At 46.9% G+C, this 24,058-nt stretch overlaps 1 protein-coding gene across 1 annotated transcript in view; it reads right to left on the bottom strand.

Moving 5' to 3' along the window:
• Positions 1–1,549: 1,549 nt before the first annotated feature.
• LOC115466128 (A-kinase anchor protein 8-like) overlaps positions 1,550–24,058 on the bottom strand; it is a 90,894-nt gene continuing 68,385 nt past the window's right edge. Inside the window, exons 12-13 of the mRNA XM_030197176.1 lie at positions 4,121–4,216; positions 1,550–2,297 (exon numbers count right to left, since the gene is read on the bottom strand). Of these exons, the coding sequence (XP_030053036.1) occupies positions 2,085–2,297; positions 4,121–4,216 (309 nt within the window). The 3' untranslated portion in view covers positions 1,550–2,084. The remainder of the gene's footprint in view (positions 2,298–4,120; positions 4,217–24,058) is intronic.

The following is a 24,058-nucleotide window of genomic DNA, read 5'->3' as shown; positions in this document are numbered from 1 at the left end:
GCGGTGCTCGGCCCCCAGACACTGAAGACACGACGAGTGTCGATCAGTGAGCGAGATAACCCGGGCGCACTGGGTGCACTTCTTGAAGCCGCTGGAAGGCTTCGATGTCATGGGCGGAAAAATCACGCCGGCGAAATCAAAGTCCGAAATGACGGAAAAAGAGCACCAAAAACTTTAGAGGGAGAAAATCTCGACCGAGGCCGAAAAGAGGCCTACCCCGACGACGAAAGAAAACTTATCGGGGCCAAAAGCTTTTCCGAAGAAAAAAAACACGTTCAACAATATGGACGCGCGAGGTCGACTCTCCGGGGCTCGACACGGCGAAAAATACGACCGTACCGAGTGCGGACGAAAGAAGACTGGCCGGCTCGAGCCGGTTTCGGGCGGGAAGACGGCCGCGCATGCGCGGTGCGCGCGGGCGCGCGAGGGCTAGCAAAGGACTTTGCTAGTGAAGATTCCGATTGGAGAGGCTGCCGTGGACGTCACCCATCAGTGAGAACAAGCAGCCTGCTTGTCCTCGGAGAAATATATATATATATATATATATATACACACACATTATTCAAAGCTCAGTGTTTCTCAGTCTCCCTCTGCTGGTAGGAGTGCATAACCAAGCATCTTGACCGACCTGGAGGGTCGCTGAGGAATGTGTAATTAAACTCTGGTATCTGTTGACAGAGAATGTGGTAAAGGTGGTTAGCTTAGCTGAGTTTAAAAAAAAAAAGGGTTGGACGGCTTCCTAAAGGAAACGTCCATAGACCATTATTAAATTGGACTTGGGGGAAAATCCACTATTTCTGGGATAAGCAGTATAAAATGTTTTGTACTTTTTTGGGATCTTGCCAGGTATTTGTGACCTGGATTGGCCACTGTTGGAAACAGGATGCTGGGCTTGATGGACCTTTGGTCTGTCCCAGTATTGCAATACTTATGTACAGGACAGTTAAGCATGGTTTGGCACTGCTTTTGGTCTAGAGAAGTGGCAAAGGTTAGGGGTATAGAGGGGAGGAGGGAGAAAGAAGGTGAGCAGAAGCTGGATGGAAGGCAGCAGCAGCAATGGGAGGGGAGAGACCAAGAGAAAATATGTAGCCTAGGGGCATCATGACCCAAGAAACTTTGGGAACCAGTGCACTATAACAATGTGGAATAACTGTCCAAAAATCAAAATGTAATTCCCCACCTGCAATGCATCCAAGACATGTATAAATTTAATTACAAGCCACTCACTAGTCTTGTTTGTTGTCCCCTCTTGCATATCAACTTAATCCCATTGAGACTGTACTAATCCTGACAGGAGCGCCCGTTTCATCCATGCTGCGTCAGAGAAATTAAACAATGTAAATACACATTTGCTTCTCCCCCTCTGCTCTTTCTATTCCACTGGGTTTGTTAGATTTTTTTTTAAGTTTGGTGTTTTGTTCTTTGACTAAGAAAGCCTACAGCGAAACCTCATTGTTGCAAAAGTGTATAGTGAATTTTCTGATCTACTACTTGTTTAATGTTGGTTTTCTACCACTGTAATGGTAGCAGGCACAAACAAGGCAACCAGCAGTTTACCACCTCCTCCTCCACAATTTTATCACCTTTTATGTCAGCATTTTACAAAACACAATGACAGTGTCAGCTCAGTATTAAAAGGAATAAAACACAGCAAAGAAAATCTAAGAACAGAACCCTTCCTCTACAGAATTTCAAACACAAATGCTGGGAAAAGAAACCCTAGAACACCTGGCTCTCAGTAAGTACACTATTCACACTATAAGCATGCAGGGTCACAGGCAAGAGCAAGATCTGATTTACTGAAGTGACTATCAACCTCACAACCTTACAATAGAAGGTTTGTATACAAATTCAAGAAAAACATCACGAAGCAGCTTCTAAAGGACTTCCCTCTTGTGGACAAAACAAGCTGCTGGTTTAAAAAATGCAAGATGAAAAAAAAAAAAACTCATTACAGAGTAGCATTTCCATCAAGTTGTAGTATGAACCAAACATACTATGAAAATATAAACAGGTATTGAAAGAATATGTAGGTTGTCTTCTCAGATTACTATAAGGCGATTTGATGAATTGCTTCTTCAGCTTTACTCTGTGGGTTCATTCTCTTCTTCATCTTCCTCCTGGCCTTCATCCTCCAACTGCCTCTCTTCCTCCTCTGTAGTGAAGGCTTCTTCAGTTCCATGTGCCACATCTTCTGTAGCCTCCATGTCTTCATTCTTGCTCTCATCTGCCCCTCCTTCACCAGTTCCATCTTCATTTCCTTTCTCCTCTGGATCATCAGTAAAAGGGTTTTCACCCTACAGGTCACAAGAGAAAAGTGTGCACGTTATAGTCATAGACAGAAACCAAAAAATCTCTGTCACCTCCAAAGAAATACTGTCGCACCAGGTAATTTCTTTTAACATTTGCACCTCAGGAAGTAATTCTTATGATGCGACTGTTCTGCTAAACTGCTTGCTATAAACAAGAAGTTGAGCAGGATAAATCAGCTACAAAGTGGCTGATATCCTGCTCGTCAATGCAGAAATTCCCAAACCAAAAGAAATATGTCTTGCTGGATTTAGTAAATTACAGAGATTAGCAACTTGGGACTCAAGGTATGCCAACAGTCAAAACGGTCAAGGTGAAATTTGTCATACGTCTTTAATTTCCTTTCCTTTAGTTTTCCAGTAGCATGTTTATTAAAATCTGGTATATGGCTAGGCCTTCTCAGAACACAATGGTTTACGATATTTTATCATCTGATTTAAAGAAAATATGAAAAACCCCATAAAACTCGTCAGGAAAGACCTAGACCAATGACAAGATTGCATGCGTAACTGTAAGGGCTTCTGGTGTTTGGTGGGGAGGGCAATACTGCAGAAAGAAGACATTGCCTAGATGTGGAGAGCCTTGAGGTGTTACTTGAAGCAAGTTTTGTAGGTCAGATCCACTTTCTGGAGATCAGACTGCTGTGCCAAATCCACTATAGCAAAGCTCCCTCAACTGCAGCTACTTGCTTTTGCCCCTGCCGGGGCTGAATCCAATACTGTTACTGCCAAAGGCTTTGACTCACTGCAAACCTAGCTAGTGCAGAGCACCTCTATTCCCTGCTGCATTCAACACACACTCAGGGTGCAGCTAAATGAGGGGAACTGAAGGATGCAAAAGAATGAGGACCGCAAACCAATCCTGCTTGGGAAATCCCCCCACCCCAACTGTGAAGCTCCTGGACAGCTGCTCAAACCAAGTTACAGAACTTACACTTTTTTTTTTTTTTTAAATAACCAAGGAAACATGAACCTATTAAAGCTTAGGCAGAAGCCTAGAAACACAGTCTTGACCGAGCAAGATTAATTCAGAACTCATGCTGACCAGCAGAATGAGGTGCATTCTACTTATACTGAAGTCCTCATTGTGCAGACCAGAGTACACTAGTGGTAAATGCTACAAAATACGAATTTACAAAGTCCATTCATTGCCCTGTGATTAGGCTTCAAGAACATCTATGCAATAAAATCTGAGGTGGATAACAGTGATTATAAGTATTAAATTACATTCAATTAGAGCAATTGGATAAGAGAAACCTGTTCTGCTGGAAATTGAATCACTCCCTGTCAGAGACAGAATTGGCTTGTTGGTGTCAAAATCAGCCAAAATGAAGGAGAATCATTAGGATGGAGAAGGGAGTAGATTTATAATGTATTTTTAGTTTCCTGCACATATTTAAGCCAAATTTCAACTACAGAAAAATCAAGATGAATTTCAAAATTTGAGCAACTTGTGATGTCCTCGTGTGAACAATGTGAAAACTGTCCTGTGTGTCCCCGGTAAAAAGCAGTGAATGTGGTCCAAGAATGCTCTACAGCCTGATTAGGTGGGGGAAAACAAGACAGTGTTAATACTGCAGGGCACGGGATGGGTAGAAATGGGGGTCATACACAAGAGCTGGACAAGAACCTGTAAAAAAAAAAAAAAAAAAAAAACATGTAGATCCTCTCTTCCCAGTAACAGCTGGTAAACATGGCTAAAGAGAGAGGCTTGTGGTGCTACAGGTCCTCTCTCAAGTCTACACTTGGCTCCTGAAGAGAGCTGACTGGGAAGGAGTAACAAGTGGCCAAACTGGTATGATGGTCCTTACCTTGAGAAACTTTTCCAGTTTCTTACTGATCATTTTATTATTGAGGATACTCTTGGCAACTATCAGTGAAGACTTCTTAGACTGCTCCATCATCATCTACAAAAAACAACATGCCTCATAAGTACATAATTGCCATACTGGGACAGACCAAAGGTCCATCAAGCCCAGCATCCCGTTTCCAACAGGTCACAAATACCTGGCAAGATCCCAAAAAAGTACAAAATATGTTATGCTGCTTATCCCAGAAATAGTGGATTTTCCCCAAGTCCATTTTAATAATAGTCTATGGACTTATCCTTTAGGAAGCCATCCAAACTTTTTTTAAACACTAAGCTAAGCACCTTTACTACATTCTCTGGCAATGAATTCCAGAATTTTACACATTGAGCAAAGAAAAAGTTTTTCAGATTAGTTTTAAATTTACTATTTTGTAGCTTCGTTGAATGCCCCCTAGTCCTAGTATTTTTGGAAATAGTAAACAGACGCTTCATGTCTACCCATTCCACTCCACTCATTATTTTATAGACCTCTATCATATCTCCCCCTCAGCCGTCCTTTCTTCAAGCCGAAGAGCCCTAGCTGCTTTAGCCTTTCCTCATAAGGAAGTCGTCCCATCCTCGTTATTTTTGTCGCCCTTCTCTCCACCTTTTCTAATTCCACTATATCTTTTTCAGATGTGGTGACCAGAAATGAACACAATTCCCTTAAAAGAAGGGAAGAGATCTAGTAAGAAAAAGCTTAACAGGGATTTCCAACTTTTTCCTGGGATTCTTAGTGCACGCATAGGTCAAAACACATATGGTGCACTAAGAATCATATATACACCCCCCCCCCCCCAACCACTCTCTCTCATATGTATAAAGCAGCAGATGTAAAGCTGGGAAAGAAAGAAAAAAAAAAAAAAAAAAGAGTCCTGTTTTAGTTGGACTTGTATCTCAGTAGGCTTCAGGTGCAAAGTCCTCTGATGAGATCTCTGCTGCAAGTGCAAGCCTGAGCTGCAAGGCAACAGAAGTTTGGGTTGGTCTTGACACAAAACCGCAAGGCTAACCCAAAACTTCCAGCACCATACAGCTCAAGCTTGAAAAGTCACAGCAGCAATTTTAGAGGAATTTGTTTCCACTGTAAATTCTGCGATTAAGTTGGCGTGCAAGGTTTTGGCGAAGATTGTCTTAAAACATTCAATGAGAAATGGGAAAATTAGGTTCTTACCTTGATAATTTTCTTTCCTTTAGTCACAGCAGATGAATCCATTAACTGATGGGTTGTATCCACCTACCAGCAGGTGGAGATAGAGAACACTGAAAGCACATGGTGTTTCTGGACGCCCAGCCCCCACCTGCCTTCAGTATATGAAATTTCCAAAGCCAGTGAAGAAAGGCAAAATAACTAACTTTCCTCACAAAGAACAAACACCCCTGACCCAGAGCAATAACCAAACAAAGAAGGGACGTTATCAACCTCCAGCAATAAAAACAGCATGTAGTAACTCTGATAGCTTGTCTTCAAGTATTCCTGATGAGGCACAGAGTTACTACATGCTGTTTTTATTGCAGGAGGTTGATAACATCCCTCCTTTGTTTGGTTATTGCTCCGGTTCAGGGGTGTTTGTTCTCTGTGAGGAAAGATCATGTTATTTTGCCTTATTCACTCTGCTTTGGAAATTTCATATACTGAAGGCAGATGGGGGCTGGGCGTCCAGGAACACCATGTGCTGTGACTAAAGGAAAGAAAATTATCAAGGTAAGAACCTAATTTTCCCTTCCTTGTCATCAACAGCAGATGAATCCATTAACTGATGGGATGTACCAAAGCACTCCCTACGTAAGGTGGGAACAGGCAACTCCGCGAGCAAGCACTTGCGCTCCAAAATGCGCATCCTGCCACATCCAGAATGTAATGCCACACACGAAAGAGAGCTGAGAAGCCCAGGTAGCCGCACGACAGATCTCCTGAAGACAGATCTCCTGAAGAGAAAAACACCCGTTTCAGCACACGAAGAGGACATTGCCCACGTAGAGTGCGCTTTAAATGCTTCAGATGGCGACCACCCTGAAAGCAGATAAGTCGAAAAAATGAGTTCCTTAAGCCATCGGGTTATAGTGGCCTTAGACGTCGGAAACCCCCGTCGGGGACCTGCCAAGAGAAGTAATAAATGATCAAAATTCCTAAACTCATTTGACATCTGCAGATACTGCCAAAGATCCCTGCGGACATCCAAAAGGCGCAATTGCCCAAAGGAGTCCGGAAACTCCTCCTTAGAGAAGGAAGAAAGAAAGATGGGCTGGTTGAGGTGAAAAGCTGAAACCACCATAGACAGAAAAGAAGGCACCGTACGAACAGTTACCACAGATTCCGAGAACCACAGAAAAGGATCCCGACAGGAAAGAGCCTGAAGCTCAGACACTCTTCTAGCTGACGTCATTGCTACTAAAAAACTGTTGAGTCACATCCTTCTCAGAAGCCCATTTAAGAGGATCAAACGGAGATCGCTGGAGCGCCTTCAACACGAGCCCCAGGTTCCAAGCCGGACAAGGCGACCACAAAGGAGGATGGAGACGAAGCACCCCTCTGAGAAAACGGAGAATATCCGGACGAGCAGCAAGGGACAATCTGGAGACTTCCCCCCGGAAGCAGGCCAACGCTGCCACTTGAACGCAAAGGGAATTGTAGGCCAGGCCCTTTTGTAGCCCGTCCTGCAAAAAGTCCAGCAAGAGCAAGACTGTCGCCAGAGTCAGCGGGATAGACTTTGGCCTACACCACGCCTCAAAAGTGCGCCAGATCCGAGCATAAGTCGCAGAGGTAGACCGCGTGCAAGCCTGCAAGAGCATGGCAATAACCTTATTAGAATAGCCCTTGCCCCTCAATTGCGCCCTCTCAAGAGCCAGGCTGTAAGACCAAAGCGGCAAGGATCTTCCATAGTCACCGGACCCTGAGCTAACAGGTTCGGAACCCAAGGCAAAGGAAGAGGCGCGTTCACCAGCATCCGCCGGAGATCCACGTACCACGGACGCCTTGGCCAATCCGGGGCGATGAGAATCACCAATCCTCAGTGCAGACGAATCCGAAGTAGAACTCGCCCTTATCAAGGGCCAAGGAGGGAAACAAAGGAGGCCCAAGGGCCAAGGTTCAGCCAGAGCATCCAACCCCACCGAGCAAGGATCTCTCCCTTCTGCTGAAAAAGTGAGGGGCTTTGGCATTTATGCTTGACGCCATGAGATCCAAGCCTGGAGTCCCCCATTTGGCACAAATCTGAAGAAAAACTTCGTCTGCCAGTTCCCATTCCGCTGGGTCGATTTGATGTCTGCTGAGGAAATCGGCTTGCTCGTTGCTCTGACCAGCAATGTGAGCCGCAGACGGCTGCTTTAGGTGGCACTCGGCCCAGTCGCAGATCTAAGATGCCTCAAGTAGCCAGGGCCATGCACCGAGTGCCACCCTGGCAATTGATGTAGGCCACTGCCATCGTGTTGTCCGACAGAACTCAGACATGAAGACCCTTCAGGGTCCTTTGGAAGGCCAGAAGAGCCTGAAATATCGCTCTCAGTTCCAAGCGAATGATGGACCATCCCCACTTCCACGGTGGACCACAGACCCGGAGCATAGCGTCCCCGGCAATGAGCTCCCGAGCCCGAAAGGCTGGCAGCCGTTATCACCAGACACCAAATAGGAAGAGCCAGTGGCATCCCCTGCCACAGCCTGCTGTCGGAAAGCCACCAATCCATACTGTGCTGGGCCGCAGGAAGCCACCATAGTCTGCGTTGCTATTCCTCGGAAATCGGAGACCATTGCTGAAGCGGTCTCATGTGAGCTGTCGCCCAGGGAATCACCTCCATGGTGGCCGTCATCAATCCCAGGAGCTGAACAAAGTCCCAAGCTCGAGGGCAAGGCATCCGCAGGAGCAGGCAGACCTGATTCTGAAGCTTGAGCCGCCTGCTGTCGGGAAGAAAAACGAACCCCGATGCTGTGTCAAACCAGGACCCCCAAATACTCAAGAGACAGAGGGGGTCAGGTGACTTTTGGGCATATTGACTACCCAGCCCAGAGTTGAAGAACTGTAACAACTATGGCTGTGGCAAGTCGACTCATCTGCTGAAGCCGTTCTGATAAGCCAGTCGTCGAGATAAGGGTGACCTCCGATACCCTCTCACCTGAGAAAGGAAGCCATTGAGCTGAAATAAGCTCTTGGATGGAAGCATGCACGGGAAAAGCTTGAGAAGGCTTCTTAGTGCTAGCCATCCTAGGATTAATAGAAGAGGCAGCGCCCTCATCAGGATCTTCAATACAAAGGGCCTGTAAGGCATCAGAAATGAGAGCTGGCAGCTCGTCGTGGTGGAAAATCCGAACCGCTTTAGGGTCATCCAACTCCTGTGGCAAGCAGCCACCCTCATCTGGATCATCAGTCTGTGAAGCCTGCCAGATCCCTCAGAATCCCCAAAACTACACCACGGGGGAGAACAGAGTGAAGAGTCCCCTTCAGACGGGGTATTCACTCGTCCACGCTTAGCATCAACCAAAAGCTCTGGGGAAGAAATAAAGTCTGGGCTATCAAGAACCGGAGGCAACCCAGACAGGAATTGTCAGGAGCCTCAGGCAGTGCTCTTTTTAACATAAAAGCCTTATGAATCAGCAGCACAAATTCAGGGGAGAAAAACTCACCCTGTACATCCGCCCCCACAATAACTCCTCTAGAAACCTCAAAATGAGGCGTCCCCCTGCACTCCGACCCCTCCACAACCACGAGGGTCGAGTCACGCGGCGCCTCCAAGATGGCGGCCGCTGCCAACTCCGGCAGGCGGGACGAATCACCGCCCTCCATGCTTGTGCCAGCATTAGCATGTAGGCAGCATGTGCTGCAAAGCCCCGCTGCTGATCTGCGTTTCTCACAGTGTGAGCAGCACTTAACCCCTTCAGCAGCCATCAAATACAGAAAACAAAATGGCACCTTTGCGTCAAAACTTACCCCGCACAGAGCGCTGTCAGCGGGAACCTCCCCGGAGGAGCTGGGCACCACTCTCACCTCAGTACACCGAGTCAAACGAGCTGCGGTCTGCACTGAACCAGCTCAGGAGAAAGCCCCTCTCTGTTTTGTTTTGTTTACTGTCAGGAAAGTTAGAGGCAGGCAGCCACAGAGGAACTCCAGGAGGAGGGGGAATGAAGTAAGGCGGGGACAGGGAAAACCAAGGTGAAATTAGGCCTTACCTGCTAATTTTCTTTCCTCTAGATCCTCCAGACCGTTCAAGACGTGTGGGTTATGCACTCCTACCAGCAGAGGGAGACTAAGAACACTAAAACTTCTTATACAAGTAGCCTGTGCAGACCTTCTACTAACCAGTAAAACAGTAACAAAGCAGAGGAACAAAACACCTCCACCTAAACAAAACCACTGAATCCACACTCAGATCTCCTCCCCTTAAGACGGGGGAATTCAACTGCAGATGGGCACAAATGGTACCACAAACTGCCCTTAATAAAACTCCAGGACCCAAATCACAAGAACTACTAGAAATATCAGCAACTGAAGTCTACTCTTAGACTAAGTCTTTTTCAAAATATTCACATATAACAATTCTTTATTATTACTCACAATCCATCTCTTATTCTAAAATATTCAAACATTCATACAAATTACCCAATACCCCAAAACAGATCAAGACTGAAAATCTCATGACAAATTCACTTATCTTAAAGTTCACACTGTGAAATATACATCATGATGAAACATGCTTATCTCCACTGTCCATTCCGTGTGTCTTGTAAAGTCATAAGTACATAAGTACATAAGTAGTGCCATACTGGGAAAGACCAAAGGTCCATCTAGCCCAGCATCCTGTCACCGACAGTGGCCAATCCAGGTCAAGGGCACCTGGCACGCTCCCCAAACGTAAAAACATTCCAGACAAGTTATACCTAAAAATGCGGAATTTTTCCAAGTCCATTTAATAGCGGTCTAGGAATCTATCTAACCCCTTTTTAAACTCCGTCAAGCTAACCGCCCGTACCACGTTCTCCGGCAACGAATTCCAGAGTCTAATTACACGTTGGGTGAAGAAAAATTTTCTCCGATTCGTTTTAAATTTACCACACTGTAGCTTCAACTCATGCCCTCTAGTCCTAGTATTTTTGGATAGCGTGAACAGTCGCTTCACATCCACCCGATCCATTCCACTCATTATTTTATACACTTCTATCATATCTCCCCTCAGCCGTCTCTTCTCCAAGCTGAAAAGCCCTAGCCTTCTCAGCCTCTCTTCATAGGAAAGTCGTCCCATCCCCACTATCATTTTCGTCGCCCTTCGCTGTACCTTTTCCAATTCTACTATATCTTTTTTGAGATACGGAGACCAGTACTGAACACAATACTCCAGGTGCGGTCGCACCATGGAGCGATACAACTGCATTATAACATCCGCACACCTGGACTCCATACCCTTCCTAATAACACCCAACATTCTATTCGCTTTCCTAGCCGCAGCAGCACACTGAGCAGAAGGTTTCAGCGTATCATCGACGACGACACCCAGATCCCTTTCTTGATCCTTAACTCCTAACGCGGAACCTTGCAAGACGTAGCTATAATTCGGGTTCCTCTTACCCACATGCATCACTTTGCACTTGTCAACATTGAACTTCATCTGCCACTTGCACGCCCATTCTCCCAGTCTCGCAAGGTCCTCCTGTAATCGTTCACATTCCTCCTGCGACTTGATGACCCTGAATAATTTTGTGTCATCGGCGAATTTAATTACCTCACTAGTTATTCCCATCTCTAGGTCATTTATAAATACATTAAAAAGCAACGGACCCCACTAACTACCCTCCTCCACTGAGAATACTGGCCACGCAATCCTACTCTCTGCTTCCTATCTTTCAACCAGTTCTTAATCCATAATAATACCCTACCTCCGATTCCATGACTCTGCAATTTCTTCAGGAGTCTTTCGTGCGGCACTTTGTCAAACGCCTTCTGAAAATCCAGATATACAATATCAACCGGCTCCCCATTGTCCACGTTTGCTTACCCCCTCAAAAAAATGCATTAGATTGGTGAGGCAAGACTTCCCTTCACTAAATCCGTGCTGACTTTGTCTCATCAGTCCATGTTTTTGTATATGCTCTGCAATTTTATTCTTAATAATAGCCTCCACCATCTTGCCCGGCACCGACGTCAGACTCACCGGTCTATAATTTCCCGGATTTCCTCTGGAACCCTTCTTAAAAATCGGAGTAACATTGGCTACCCTCCAGTCTTCCGGTACTACACTCGATTTTAGGGACAGATTGCATATTTCTAACAGTAGCTCCGCAAGTTCATTTTTTAGTTCTATTAATACTCTGGGATGAATACCATCAGGTCCCGGTGATTTACTACTCTTCAGCTTGCTGAACTGACCCATTACATCCTCCAAGGTTACAGAGAATTTGTTTAGTTTCTCCGACTCCCCCGCTTCAAATATTCTTTCCGGCACCGGTGTCCCCCCCAAATCCTCCTCGGTGAAGACCGAAGCAAAGAATTCATTTAATTTCTCCGCTACGGCTTTGTCCTCCTTGATCGCCCCTTTAACACCATTTTCGTCCAGCGGCCCAACCGACTCTTTGGCCGGTTTCCTGCTTTTAATGTATCTAAAAATATTTTTACTATGTATTTTTGCTTCCAACGCTAATTTCTTCTCAAAGTCCTTTTTTGCCCTCCTTATCTCCGCTTTGCATTTGGCATTCCTTATGATCTATCCTGTTACTTTCAGTTGGTTCTCTTCTCCACTTTCTGAAGGATTGTTTTTTGGCTCTAATGATTTCCTTTATCTTACTGTTTAGCCACGGCTGACGTTTAGTCTTTTTTCCCTTTTTTCTAATACGTGGAATATATTTGTCCTGAACCTCCAGGATGGTGTTTTTAAACAGCATCCACGCCTGATGCAAGTTTTTTACTCTGCGAGCTGCTCCTTTCCGTCTTTTTTTCACCATTTTTCTCATTTTGTCGTAATCACCTTTTCTATAGTTAAACGCTAGCGTACTTGATTTCCTAGTTTCACTTCCTTCAATGCCAATATCAAAACCGATCATATTATGATCACTGTTATCAAGCGGCCCTCGTATCGTTACCCCCTGCACTAGATCATGAGCACCACTAAGGACTAAGTCTAGTATTTTTCCTTCTCTTGTCGGCTCCTGAACTAGCTGTTCCATGAAGCTGTCCTTGATTTCATCAAGAATTCCTATGTCCCTTGCGTGTACAGTTCAAACATAGTAACATAGTAAATGACGGCAGAAAAAGACCTGCATGGTCCATCCAGTCTGCCCAACAAGACTCAGTCCTGTGATGAAATTCAAACTCATTCCAATGATGAAATAAGCGCACTCGTTGTCAACACCTTTCCTTTATTAACGGGTAAACAACTGAAGTGTAAAGAAAATATCATACTGAACTGTCTGATACACTGGGTGGGCTCTTGAACGGTCTGGAGGATCTAGAGGAAAGAAAATTAGCAGGCAAGGCCTAATTTCACCTTCCTCAGCAATCCTCCAGACCATTCAAGACGCATGGGACATACCAAAGCAGTAAGCACATCTAAGGGTGGGACCTGCGAAGCCCAGAGGACAGGACTGCAGCTCCAAAACTGGCATCCTCCCTTGCCTGTACATCCACTCTGTAATGTTTGACAAAAGAATGCAGGGACCACACTGCCGCTCTGCAAATGTCCACCGGTGGAACAAAACTACTCTCTGCCCAAGAAGCCACCATCCATCTAGTGGAATGTGCCTTGAGCCCCACCAGCACTCTACGGCCATGCAATATGTAAGCCGAAGAAATGGCATCCTTCAACCACCGACCTATAGATGCCTTAGAAGCAGCCGCTCCCTTCTTGGGCCCCCCATGAAGGACAAATAACCTGTCCGAAGACCACATCCGGGGAAGACGCAACCGACCTGCCCTGCACCTTACCCCAAAAACACGCCAAAGCAGCCAGCTGCACCTTTAAAGATGACAATGAAAGGCCCTTCTCAAAACCATCCTGCAAGAAATCTAAAATGCACGACACAGAGCTAGCCGAATCGCCCTCATCTCCAACCGGTTGATAGACCACTGAGCTTCCTCCATCGACCACCGCCCCTGTGCGGACCGACCGAAACACTGAGTTCCCCAGCCCAGCAGACTGGCATCCGTTACCAGAATCACCAACTGAGGAGGTTCCAACGGCATGCCCTTTTTCAGATGGGCCGAGCACAGCCACCACTGGAGACTGCGCCGAGGAGCCCCCCCCTCAATGGCAACCGCAACTCCAAACTGTGTACCTGGGGAGACCACCTGAACAACAGAGACGCCTGAAGCTGACACATACGCACCCTGGCCCATGGTACTACCTCTATTGTCGCTGCCATGAGGCCTAGAACCCGAAGGTACATTCGAACCGTCGGACTCTGAACGGACATTAACAGCCGGACCTGCTGCTGAAGAAAGGCGATCCGAGAATCCGGCAGAAAAACACAACCCACTGCCATGTCGAACCGCACTCCCAAGTACTCCAGACTCTGCGATGGGATCAACTGACTTTTGACTACATTCACTAACCATCCGAGCGATTCCAGAAACACGACCACCTGAGACGTCGCCACAACACTGTGAGCCCGAGACTTCGCCCGGATCAACCAGTCGCCCAGATACGGATGCACCAGAATTCCCTGCCTCCGCAAAGCCGCTGCTACCACCACCATTATCTTGGAGGTGCGTGGAGCCGTTGCGACCAAAAGGCAGAGCATAGAACTGAAAGTGCCTCCCTAAAATCAAAACAAAGGAAACGCTGATGGGCCTCTCGAATCGGCACGTGCAGATACGCTTCCGTGAGATCCAGTGACGTGAGAAATTCTCCCTGACGAACAGCCACTATGACCGAGCGCAGAGTCTCCATGCGGAAGGATGGCACCTTGAGCGCCCCATTGACCCTCTTGAGATCTAAAATGGGTTGAAACTGGTCTCCTTCTTCGGCACCACAAAGTAAATTGAATAACAACCCATTCCCTGCTTGTGCCGAGGAACGGGTACCACAGCTCCCAACTGGATTAAGCGACCCAGAGTCTCTTGAATAGCCTTTAACTTGACACGAGAGTGACAAGGAGAGGGAAGAAACAGATCCAGCAGCGGGTGCTCGAACTCGAGCGCATAACCGTCGCGAACGACCTCCAGTACCCACTGATCTGAAGTGATTTGGGTCCACCCCTGATAACACAGACGAAGTCGCGCCCCGACCTTCACCAGAGGCTGGACCCGCACACCTTCATAAGGAGAACTTACCATTTCCGACACCTCCGGAGGAGTCTCGACCTCGGCGACCCCTTAGAAATGACTGCATCCGCTGGAAAAAAACAGCTTTTAGAAGGAGATACAAATCTGCCCGGCCTATACCGCCTCGCGTTCTTAAACCGACCTCTAGCCGAACCACCTCGACTAGCCGACTTAGGCCGTAACTCCGGCAACCGTGAGACCTTGGCATCCCCAAGACCACTCATCAGTTTATCCAAGTCCTCTACAAACAACATAGAACCTTTGAAAGGTAGAGAGCACAACTTTGCTTTAGAGGCCGCATCTGCCACCCAGCCCCTAAGCCAAAGAGCCCTGCAAGCCGTAACCGCCAGAGCCATATTCTTAGCCGAAGCCCTTAGCAAATCATAAAGGGTGTCCACAAAAAACAAAGACCCCATCTCCAATTTGGCCAGGTCCCGAACCAAACCAGTCCTATCTAGCGCATCCAAGAGCTTCTCCACCCAACGGAAACAAGCTCTGGCTACCAAGCCTCCACACACAAAGGCTTGCAAGGCCAAAGCCGACAAATCGAAGCTGCGTTTCCGAAAGGACTCTAGCTTCCTATCCTGAGGATCCCGTAAGGCTGTACCGCCATCCACCGGAATAGCCGTAGCCTTAGTAACTGCCGTAAACACAGCATCCACAGTAGGTGGTTTCAGCAGGGCCAAATCTTCCAGAGGCAAGGGATACAGCCGCGCCATAGCCCTAGACACCTTACAAGCAGCCTCCGGCACAGACCATTCCTGAAAAACCATGTCTCTAATGTCTGAATTCATGGGAAAGGAATGGGAGGCTTTTCGAATCCCCTTAACCAAGGGATCTACCTGGGGTCCCTCCGCAGAGGGAGTGGCCGCGGAGCAAACGTCAAAGTAGAGATCACCTGATCAATGAGCTCTAACTCCTCCTCATTATGAAAAATGCGAACCACTGAAGAATCTTCCCCAGGCCTTAGCCCATCCTGATCCTCAGACTCATCTAAGAGATCCTCCTCTCCTGGGTCACCCCAAACCTCCGACCCAGGCAGAGAAAGTATCTCCATAGGCTCCGAAATAGCCACCCACGGGCGCTTAACTCCCACTGAGCTAGCAGCCCCCGAGGAACAAACAGCCTGAGCGGGGTCAGCTCTCCAGGCATTATACAGAGACGGCAGGTCCATCGCGTGATCCGCAGCTAAAGTAGGCGCGCTTCCCGCCACACATGGGTCCCCCAGTGCCGGTACGGAATATGCGGCCAAAAGGGCCACGCAACCAAAATGGCCGCGTTTCCCCGCAAAAACCGGCCCTGCCGTTGCCGGCCCGGAATGTGCGGTCAAATCGCCGCCCAACACCTCCGCCGACTCAGGGGAAAGCACGGGGAGCAAGAGCACTGACAACTCAGGCTCCCCACAAAATTTACATTGGCCACCTTCCACCTCAACACCACGCTTCGCGCAAAACCGACACCTCGCCGGCTTAGACATAATGGTCACGAATACAATAAGGAGAAATTAGATCTTACCTGCTAATTTGCTTTCCTTTAGTCCCTCCGGACCGGACCAGGATTGGACTGATGGATTGTGCACGCCTACCAGCAGGTGGAGACTGAGAAAATTCTAAGACTAGAGAGCCAATGAGAGCCCTGGCCATGTGACCCTAGCCTCAGTATTTGACTAACAAAGCAGGAAAGAAAGAAATACGAGACTTCTGTGCCACATGGAATCCTAGCAGCCACAAAGCACCCGGCAAGGCCAGGTATCAGAGCTCACCAGCAACTCTCACCAAAGAAGTGGTATGGCTCCCTTGTATTATAGCTCACCAGCAACTCTCACCAGAGAAGTGGTATGGCTCACTTGTCTTATAGCTCACCAGCAACTCTCACCAGAGAAGTGGTATGGCTCAGTTGTATTATAGGTCTCACGCAACTCTCAGTTGTAATATAGGTCTCCCGCAGCTCTCACCAGAGAAGCGGTATGACCCCCTTAAGTGGTATGGCTTACTTAAAGTTTCACATATATATACTAGCATGGCTTACTTAAAGGTTCACATATATACCAGCAATTGGGTACCCCAGCAACTCTCTACTACTACTACTACTATTTAGCATTTCTATAGCGCTACAAGGCGTACGCAGCGCTGCACAAACATAGAAGAAAGACAGTCCCTGCTCAAAGAGCTTACAATCTAATAGACAAAAAATAAAGTAAGCAAATCAAATCAATTAATGTGTACAGGAAGGCGGAGAGGAGGGTAGGTGGAGGCGAGTGGTTACAAGTGGTTACGAGTCAAAAGCAATGTTAAAGAGGTGGGCTTTCAGTCTAGATTTAAAGGTGGCCAAGGATGGGGCAAGACGTAGCTCACTTGTCTTATAGCTCACCAGCAACTCTCACCAGAGAAGTGGTATGTCCCTTTTGTAGGAAAGCTCACCAGCAACTCCTACCAGAGAAGTGGTATGGCTCACTTGAATTAGAACTCACCAGCAACTCTCAGCACAGAAGTGCTAAGGACCTCAAAGTTCTATACATATATAGATATATAAATATATACATACATATATATTCCAGCAACTGAACCCAACAGCAACTCCGACCAGAGACGTGGCATGGTCCACTTAAAGTCCTATATATGTACAAGCGTCTTTTTTTTTTTTTTTTTTTTTTTTTAATACCCCATTGAAAAAGTGACAAAATATGGGAGGGGCCTGGTCCAGTCCGGAGGGACTAAAGGAAAGCAAATTAGCAGGTAAGATCTAATTTCTCCTTCCTTAGCGTCCCTCCGGACCGGACTGATGGGAAGTACCAAAACAGTAACCTTAAGGGAGAGACCCTTTCAAACCCCTAAGCATCTTCGAGTTGCATAGATCACCTCCTGGCGACAATGAACATGTAGAGTGTATATCAATCAAAAGAGAATGAAGCTAAGCTCAAAATGGCACCGTACAAAATGTGCACCTAGTGCACCAAAAATCGCTGTGCGAAGGAAAGAACCCCGCTTCTCAAGATGGAGCATGTGTTATAACACTCTCAGGAAATGGTCCCCCAGTGAGTAGGCAAATAGAAGGTATGAATTCCTTAATCTGTCGAGATATAGTGAGGCCGAAACAACGGCAACCTTACCTTGACTAGAAGTACCAAAAGGAAGGACCAAATAGCTTGTAACAGCTCTATATATAGATGAAAAGATGAAAAATGGGAAACTACGGTAGAGTGAAAAAGAAATACCCAGGTGAAATACTTCTTACCTAGACGTACTAGCTGTTTGGAAAAAAAGAAAACCTGTATGAGAGAAACTTGCATTCCTCAGCAACCCTCCAGACCGGTCAAGACGCGTGGGTTATGTACTCCTACCAGCAGAGGGAGACTGAGAAAACACAGAGCTTTGAACACTGACTATATAACCTGTGCAGTACATACAGTAGCCAGTATTTTCTCAGTCTCAGCAGAGGTAGAAGGACAGCCTGTGCAGTCTTCAATAGTCTGGTGAGGTAGCTTTGATTTTAGGGATTAAGGATTTTGGGTTTCTTTCAAGAGATTTCTATCCTTTAAGTACCCTGTACATGGTTTGCAAAAAAAAAAAAAAAAAAGTGCTTCGGGGCCCTGGGTCCGGTGGGGCCCAGTAGTTCCCCCTGGGGTGTCACACCTGCTTTGTCGGGTCCCTCCCCCTGTGCTGCTCTCCAGTACTGTGTTACTGGCAGCTTTGTGCCTCGGCTGCTTTCTATGTACTGCAGCCTTGAGAGCCTTACAATTTTCAGCTGCCAGAATTGTCTTCTGTCTCTTTAAGGGAGATATATTTATTTGGTGCGGAACGAACGGGAGTTCTTTTCCGTCCTAGGAGCGAGAGAGCAGTGCTTTTGGGGCTTGCCTGACCTTGGGGCCGGTACGGGGTAGCGCTACCTTTACCTTTGAAGTTATGACGGACAAACTCCTCCGTTGTCGCGCGTGCTCGCGCCGGGGCATCGAATCGCCGGGCGGTCAGTGTCGTCTTTGCGGAAAACCCAAACATTTGGAAGCAGTTCCCCCGGAGTTAACCGCGGAAGTCCCGGCGGTATCGGCGGCCCCTTTATCAGCGGCAACTCAGTCAGGCCCGGCGGCAGCGCTTTCAGTTTCGGCGGGAACGGCCGCCATTTTGAATTCAGCGCGTTCTGCAGATGCTGCTGTGGTTGAGCCAGTTGCCTCCGTTGTGGCACAGAAAGTGCCTAATGAGGGCCCAGGAGGGGTTGGCTTTCCTCCAGAGTTTGTGTGGACTCTTTTTCAGGCTTGGAAATCGGGGCCCCCCCCCCCCCAGGGAGTGGAGGGGGTTAGTCCCATGCTGCCTAAAAGACCCCGGATAGAGTGGACAGAGGACGAGGAATGTCTGTCTCAGGTGGGCACGGAAGGCCCATTTAGCGATAGGGGAGAGTCTGAGGGTTTTGAGGGTCCGGTAGATCCGGTGGACTCCCTTCCTGGGGAAGATCCCTCAATAGTCAGGATTTTTCATAGGGATGAGCTTTCGGAGCTCATTGATCAGGTCACATCTACCCTTAAATTTAATCCTGAGGTGGCTTCAGGTGAATCTGGGCAGGATCCTTTGGTGAAAGGAATTCAGCGTAGAGCACGGTCCTCTCCTATGAACAAGGATCTCCGGGAAATGATTACCCAGGAATGGGATTCGCCAGATTCACCGTGTAAGGTTTCTAAGGCAATGGCCAGACTTTATCCCCTGCCGCAGGAGGATAGAGATTCCTTTAAGGCTCCTACGGTAGATGCAGTGGTTACAGCGGTTACTAAAGCGACGGCTATTCCAGTAGATGGTGGGGCCGCACTCCGTGAACCCCAGGATAGGAAGTTGGAAGCATTTCTTAAGCGAAGCTTCGACTTGTCGGCGCTAGCTCTCCAGGCCTCGGTGTGGGGGCCTGGTGGCGAGGGCGTGTTTTCGCTGGGCCGAGAAGCTCCTGGATGATCCCGGGGAGGTTGGGACCTCGGGGTTACAGGATTTAGCCAAGTTGGAGATGGCACTGTATGATTTGTTGCGTGCGTCGGCAAAAAATATGGCTATGATAGTGGGAGCGCATAGGGTTCTCTGGTTAAGAGGTTGGGTCGCGGATGCGGCCTCTAAGGCTAAGTTGTGTTCTCTCCCCTTCAAGGGTTCTAGGCTTTTTGGCGAAGAGTTGGATAAGTTAGTGAAAGGCCTTAGTGAGGCCAAGGTGCCTCGACTTCCGGATTTTCGTCCCAAGCTGGGAGTTAGGGGTAATTCCTCTCGAGGCCGACTTAGTGAGGCTCGACGGTATAGGCCTGGTAGGTTTAGTGGGGCTTCTAGAGGTCGGTTCTTCCAGCGCACCCAGTCCTTTCGCGGGAGTCTTCGCGGAGGCCGGGGCTCGTTCGGGGGAGGTCAGACCTCGGGGCAGCTTGCCCAATGAAGGTGTGCGGACCCAGGCTCTGGTGCGTGTAGGGGCTCGGCTGAGTCAGTTTTACCAGAACTGGGTCCACATCACATCAGATCAGTGGGTTCTCGAAGTGGTTCGAGATGGTTATGCCCTGGAATTCGAGACCTCTCCGCCCGAACGGTTTCTGGAGTCCCCTTGTCACTCGAGGCTCAAGAGAGCAGCAGTACGAGACGCGTTGCGTCGTCTTCTCAGTCTGGGAGCAGTGCATAGATCACCTCCTGGCGACAATGAACATGTAGAGTGTATATCAATCAAAAGAGAATGAAGCTAAGCTCAAAATGGCACCGTACAAAATGTGCACCTAGTGCACCAAAAATCGCTGTGCGAAGGAAAGAACCCCGCTTCTCAAGATGGAGCATATGTTATAACACTCAGGAAATGGTCCCCCAGTGAGTAGACAAATAGAAGGTATGAATTCCTTAATCTGTCGAGATATAGTGAGGCCGAAACAACGGCAACCTTACCTTGACTAGAAGTACCAAAAGGAAGGACCAAATAGCTTGTAACAGCTCTCTAAATATATAAGATCTGTTTTAATATGTAAAGCATATATAAAGCATATAATTTCCTGTGATCTTGAACGCCAGAAGAGTCCAGACCAGTAAGAAAAAAGTGATTGGAAAAGATGAAAAATGGGAAACTACGGTAGAGTGAAAAAGAAATACCCAGGTGAAGAAGGAGAAATTAGATCTTACCTGCTAATTTGCTTTCCTTTAGTCTCTCCGGACCAGGATTGGACTGATGGGTTGTGCTCGCCTACCAGCAGGTGGAGACTGAGAAAAAACTCTGACTCTAGAGAGCCAATAGGAGCCCTGGCCATGTGACCTTAGCCTCAGTATTTGAATAACAAAGCAGGAAAGAAAGAAAGACCTTCTGTGCCGTATGGAATCCTAGCAGCCACAAAGCACTCGGCAATGCCAAGTATCAGAGCTCACCAGCAACTCTCACCAGAGAAGTGGTATGGCCCAATATGTATTACAGCTCACCAGCAACTCTCACCAGAGAAGTGGTATGGCTCACTTGTACTATAGCTCACCAGCAACTCTCACCAGAGAAGCAATATGGCTCACATGTAACATAGCTCACCAGCAACTCTCCCCAGAGAAGTGGTATGGCTCACGTATAATATAGCTCACCAGCAACTCTCACCAGAGAAGTGGTATGGCTCACTTGTCTTATAGCTCACCAGCACTCTCACCAGAGAAGTGGTATGGCCCACTTAAGATTTTATATATATTCCAACAACTGAGCTTACCAGCAACTCTCACCAGAAAAGTGGTAAATCATATTTAAGGTTTTATAGATATTCCAGCAACTGAGCTCAGCCACAACTCTCACCAGAGAAGTGGTATGGCGTATTTAAGGTTTTATAGATAGATTCCAGCAATTGAGCTCACCAGCAACCACCAGAGAAGTGGTATAGACCACGTAAAGTTCTGTATATATATGGTATTGTTCCACAAATCGTAAAGGAATGAATATACTTCCTACTTAATAAAGAAGCTAAAGAGTAGAGAGAACATGGGAGGGGCCTGGTCCGGAGAGACTAAAGGAAAGCAAATTAGCAGGTAAGATCTAATTTCTCCTTCCTTAGCGTCCCTCCGGACCGGACCAGGATTGGACTGATGGGAAGTACCAAAGCAGTAATCTGAAGGGAGGGACCCTATGAAAACTGCAGAGAAATGTTCATGCTGCATAGGCCACCTGGCGACAACTAACATGTAGTGTGTCCCAATGAGCAAAATAAAATGAAACTAGGACTAAGTTGCCAACTTACCAATGTGCACCGAGAGCACCAAAAAACGCTGTAGTAAGAATAGAGCCCGCTTCTGAAGTTGTGGAATATGTTGTAATACGCTGTGGAACTGCCCTCTCAGCGAGAAGAGAAATAGACATTCTCATTTCCTTGATCCTTCGAGATATAGCGGGTTAAAAACAATGAAAAACTTTTATGCCTATTGGCTAGAAGGACAAAACCAATAAGAAAAAACCGATTAGGAAAGGTGAAAACTTTAAACTACAGCAGACCGAAAAGAAGTTACCAACCGTAGAAGTATTCCACACATAGATCTACCTGCTGCAATGGCTACTAGGAAACACTGCTTGAAGAGGAAAACTTTATAGAAAAAGTTATGGCTACTAGAAATCAGAACTTTAAGAGTCTGTTCACGTAGTTCACCTAGCTGGTGGACGAAGCGGGGGGTACAGGTGCTGGACTCCTTTAAGAAAACCGCTTTGACAGTGGATGCTGCTTAAGCTTGCGGTTGTCAACAGTATCATGCATCACTGATAGAGCTGCCAAATGAACTCTAATGGATGAGTAAGACAGACCAGATTCCGCCAGATGCAGAAGATATTCCAAAACTTGCGAAATGGATACTGTTTGTGGAATGAAGTGGCGAGAGGAGCACCACAGAGTGAACCGTCGCCCCTTTGATTCATAGGACTTTAATGTAGATTTCTGTCTGGAAGCAATTAAAACTTGAAGTACTTCCTGCAAAAATATCAAAGACATTGCGGACCCAGTAACCACGCCATAAGTTTGAGTGACTGGGGGTCCGGATGTAGAAAGGTGCCTTGGTTCTGCGTGAACACCTAGTGAGATGACGGAAGAAACGCATATAGAAGGTTGAAAAACCCCTGCTGGACGTTGGCATCTGTCCCTGTCTCCGTCAAGACTGTTGCTGAACGGAAGAAGCAAGAAATGTTCGTGAGCCTGAAGGCAAAAAAAGACAGCCCTGAAGTGTCGCAGTGAGGAAGTAAGGCTGAAAAAATGAGTCCATTCACCTAAATGCAGGGTGAGACAACTAAGAAAAAATGACTACAAACTCAAGAGTTAACTCCTCCTTGGCGGATGACATAACCCATTGCCATGGCAAAGACCAACATAGCTCTCTCCGCCTTCTTTGTCAGTAGGGAAAACAAAATTCACCCGAAGGTAAAACGAATTGCTGAGGTCCCCCAGAAAAAAATATATACAAACAAGCTTCTGCCAAAAAGTGTACTGCACGTGTACTGCACGAAGCATCCCAATGACAGAACTAAGGTTCTTGAGATAACTAGATGACACTTAAATAGCGCGATTGATGACCCTGAGATTCGCAATAGGATGAAGGAAAATTCCTTCTTGGGCATTAGAAAGTAAAATTGCATTCTGCAGAATAGAATAGAGGTCACCAAGAAAAATATAAACTGGGATGTTTGCAGAGGAGACAAAAGACTGTGCGCCCACCGGACTAAACAAAGAGAAAATCAGAGATATCTGATGAGAGATCAAATGAGAGGCCTGGCTACAATCACCACCCAACCTAGAGACTGTAAGAAATGCAACACCCAGTGCGTGACCTGAGAACTCTGCTAAGACTTTCTCCAATTAGGCAGTCGTCTAGGTAAGAATGAAATGACCCTAAGAGCGCAATGAACATCCTCTTAGATCTATAAAAGAACGGAAGAGGAAGGGTGACCAAGGACACCAGCTAAATAGGGCTACAAACTCCAACCCTATCTCTATGGCGTTCCATAGTTGGGTAAGTTCTGAATATAGAAAGTTCTGAATATAGGAGTCCACCAGCTATGGTAGTACGCTCCGGACAGAAAAAAATTGTCCCAGTATGAACGTCTGATTCACCGGCCTGTAATTTCTTGGATCTCCCTAATCCACATACCACTAAATCCACGTACCACGGTCATGCGTCCTCCCTCACTGAGATGTAGATTGTAAGCTCCTTTGAGCAGGGAACGTCCTTCTTTGTTAATTTGTACAGCGCTGCGTAACCCTAGTAGCGCTCTAGAAATGTTAAGTAGTAGTAGTAGTAGTACCAGACTCACACCCAATAGATATGAATGTTGAGCTTGTCTCAGGTTAAAACACCGAACCTAGGCCCAGGGTCCCCGGTGTTCCTAGTGGTGAACAGCCATGGCAAATATTGTATGCGTTAGTTTGCAGAATTACTGCAAAGCCTTGCTTTTGGAGCAGAGATTTCTGTTCGATACTCTCGTGAGAGGTTTTTTTTTTTTTTTTTAATGCTGTTCTGGTTGTAGAAAGGTGGATATTTGAGCTTTCCCAGAATGGCAAAACTTATGTACCTATGCCCATTAGATATGAATGCTGGACTTGATGGACTTTAGGCCTTACCCAGCATAACCATACTTATGTACCTATGGCATAAATACACAGGAAGTGAGTGAATCCCCTTCCAATTGAAAGAACACTCTGGAGTGAAGGCGCATAGAATGAAAATGAAAAA

The sequence above is a fragment of the Microcaecilia unicolor genome, chromosome 3 (assembly GCF_901765095.1).
Source record: "Microcaecilia unicolor chromosome 3, aMicUni1.1, whole genome shotgun sequence".
NCBI lineage: Eukaryota > Metazoa > Chordata > Amphibia > Gymnophiona > Siphonopidae > Microcaecilia > Microcaecilia unicolor.
This window is presented reverse-complemented; position numbering and strand designations above follow the sequence as displayed.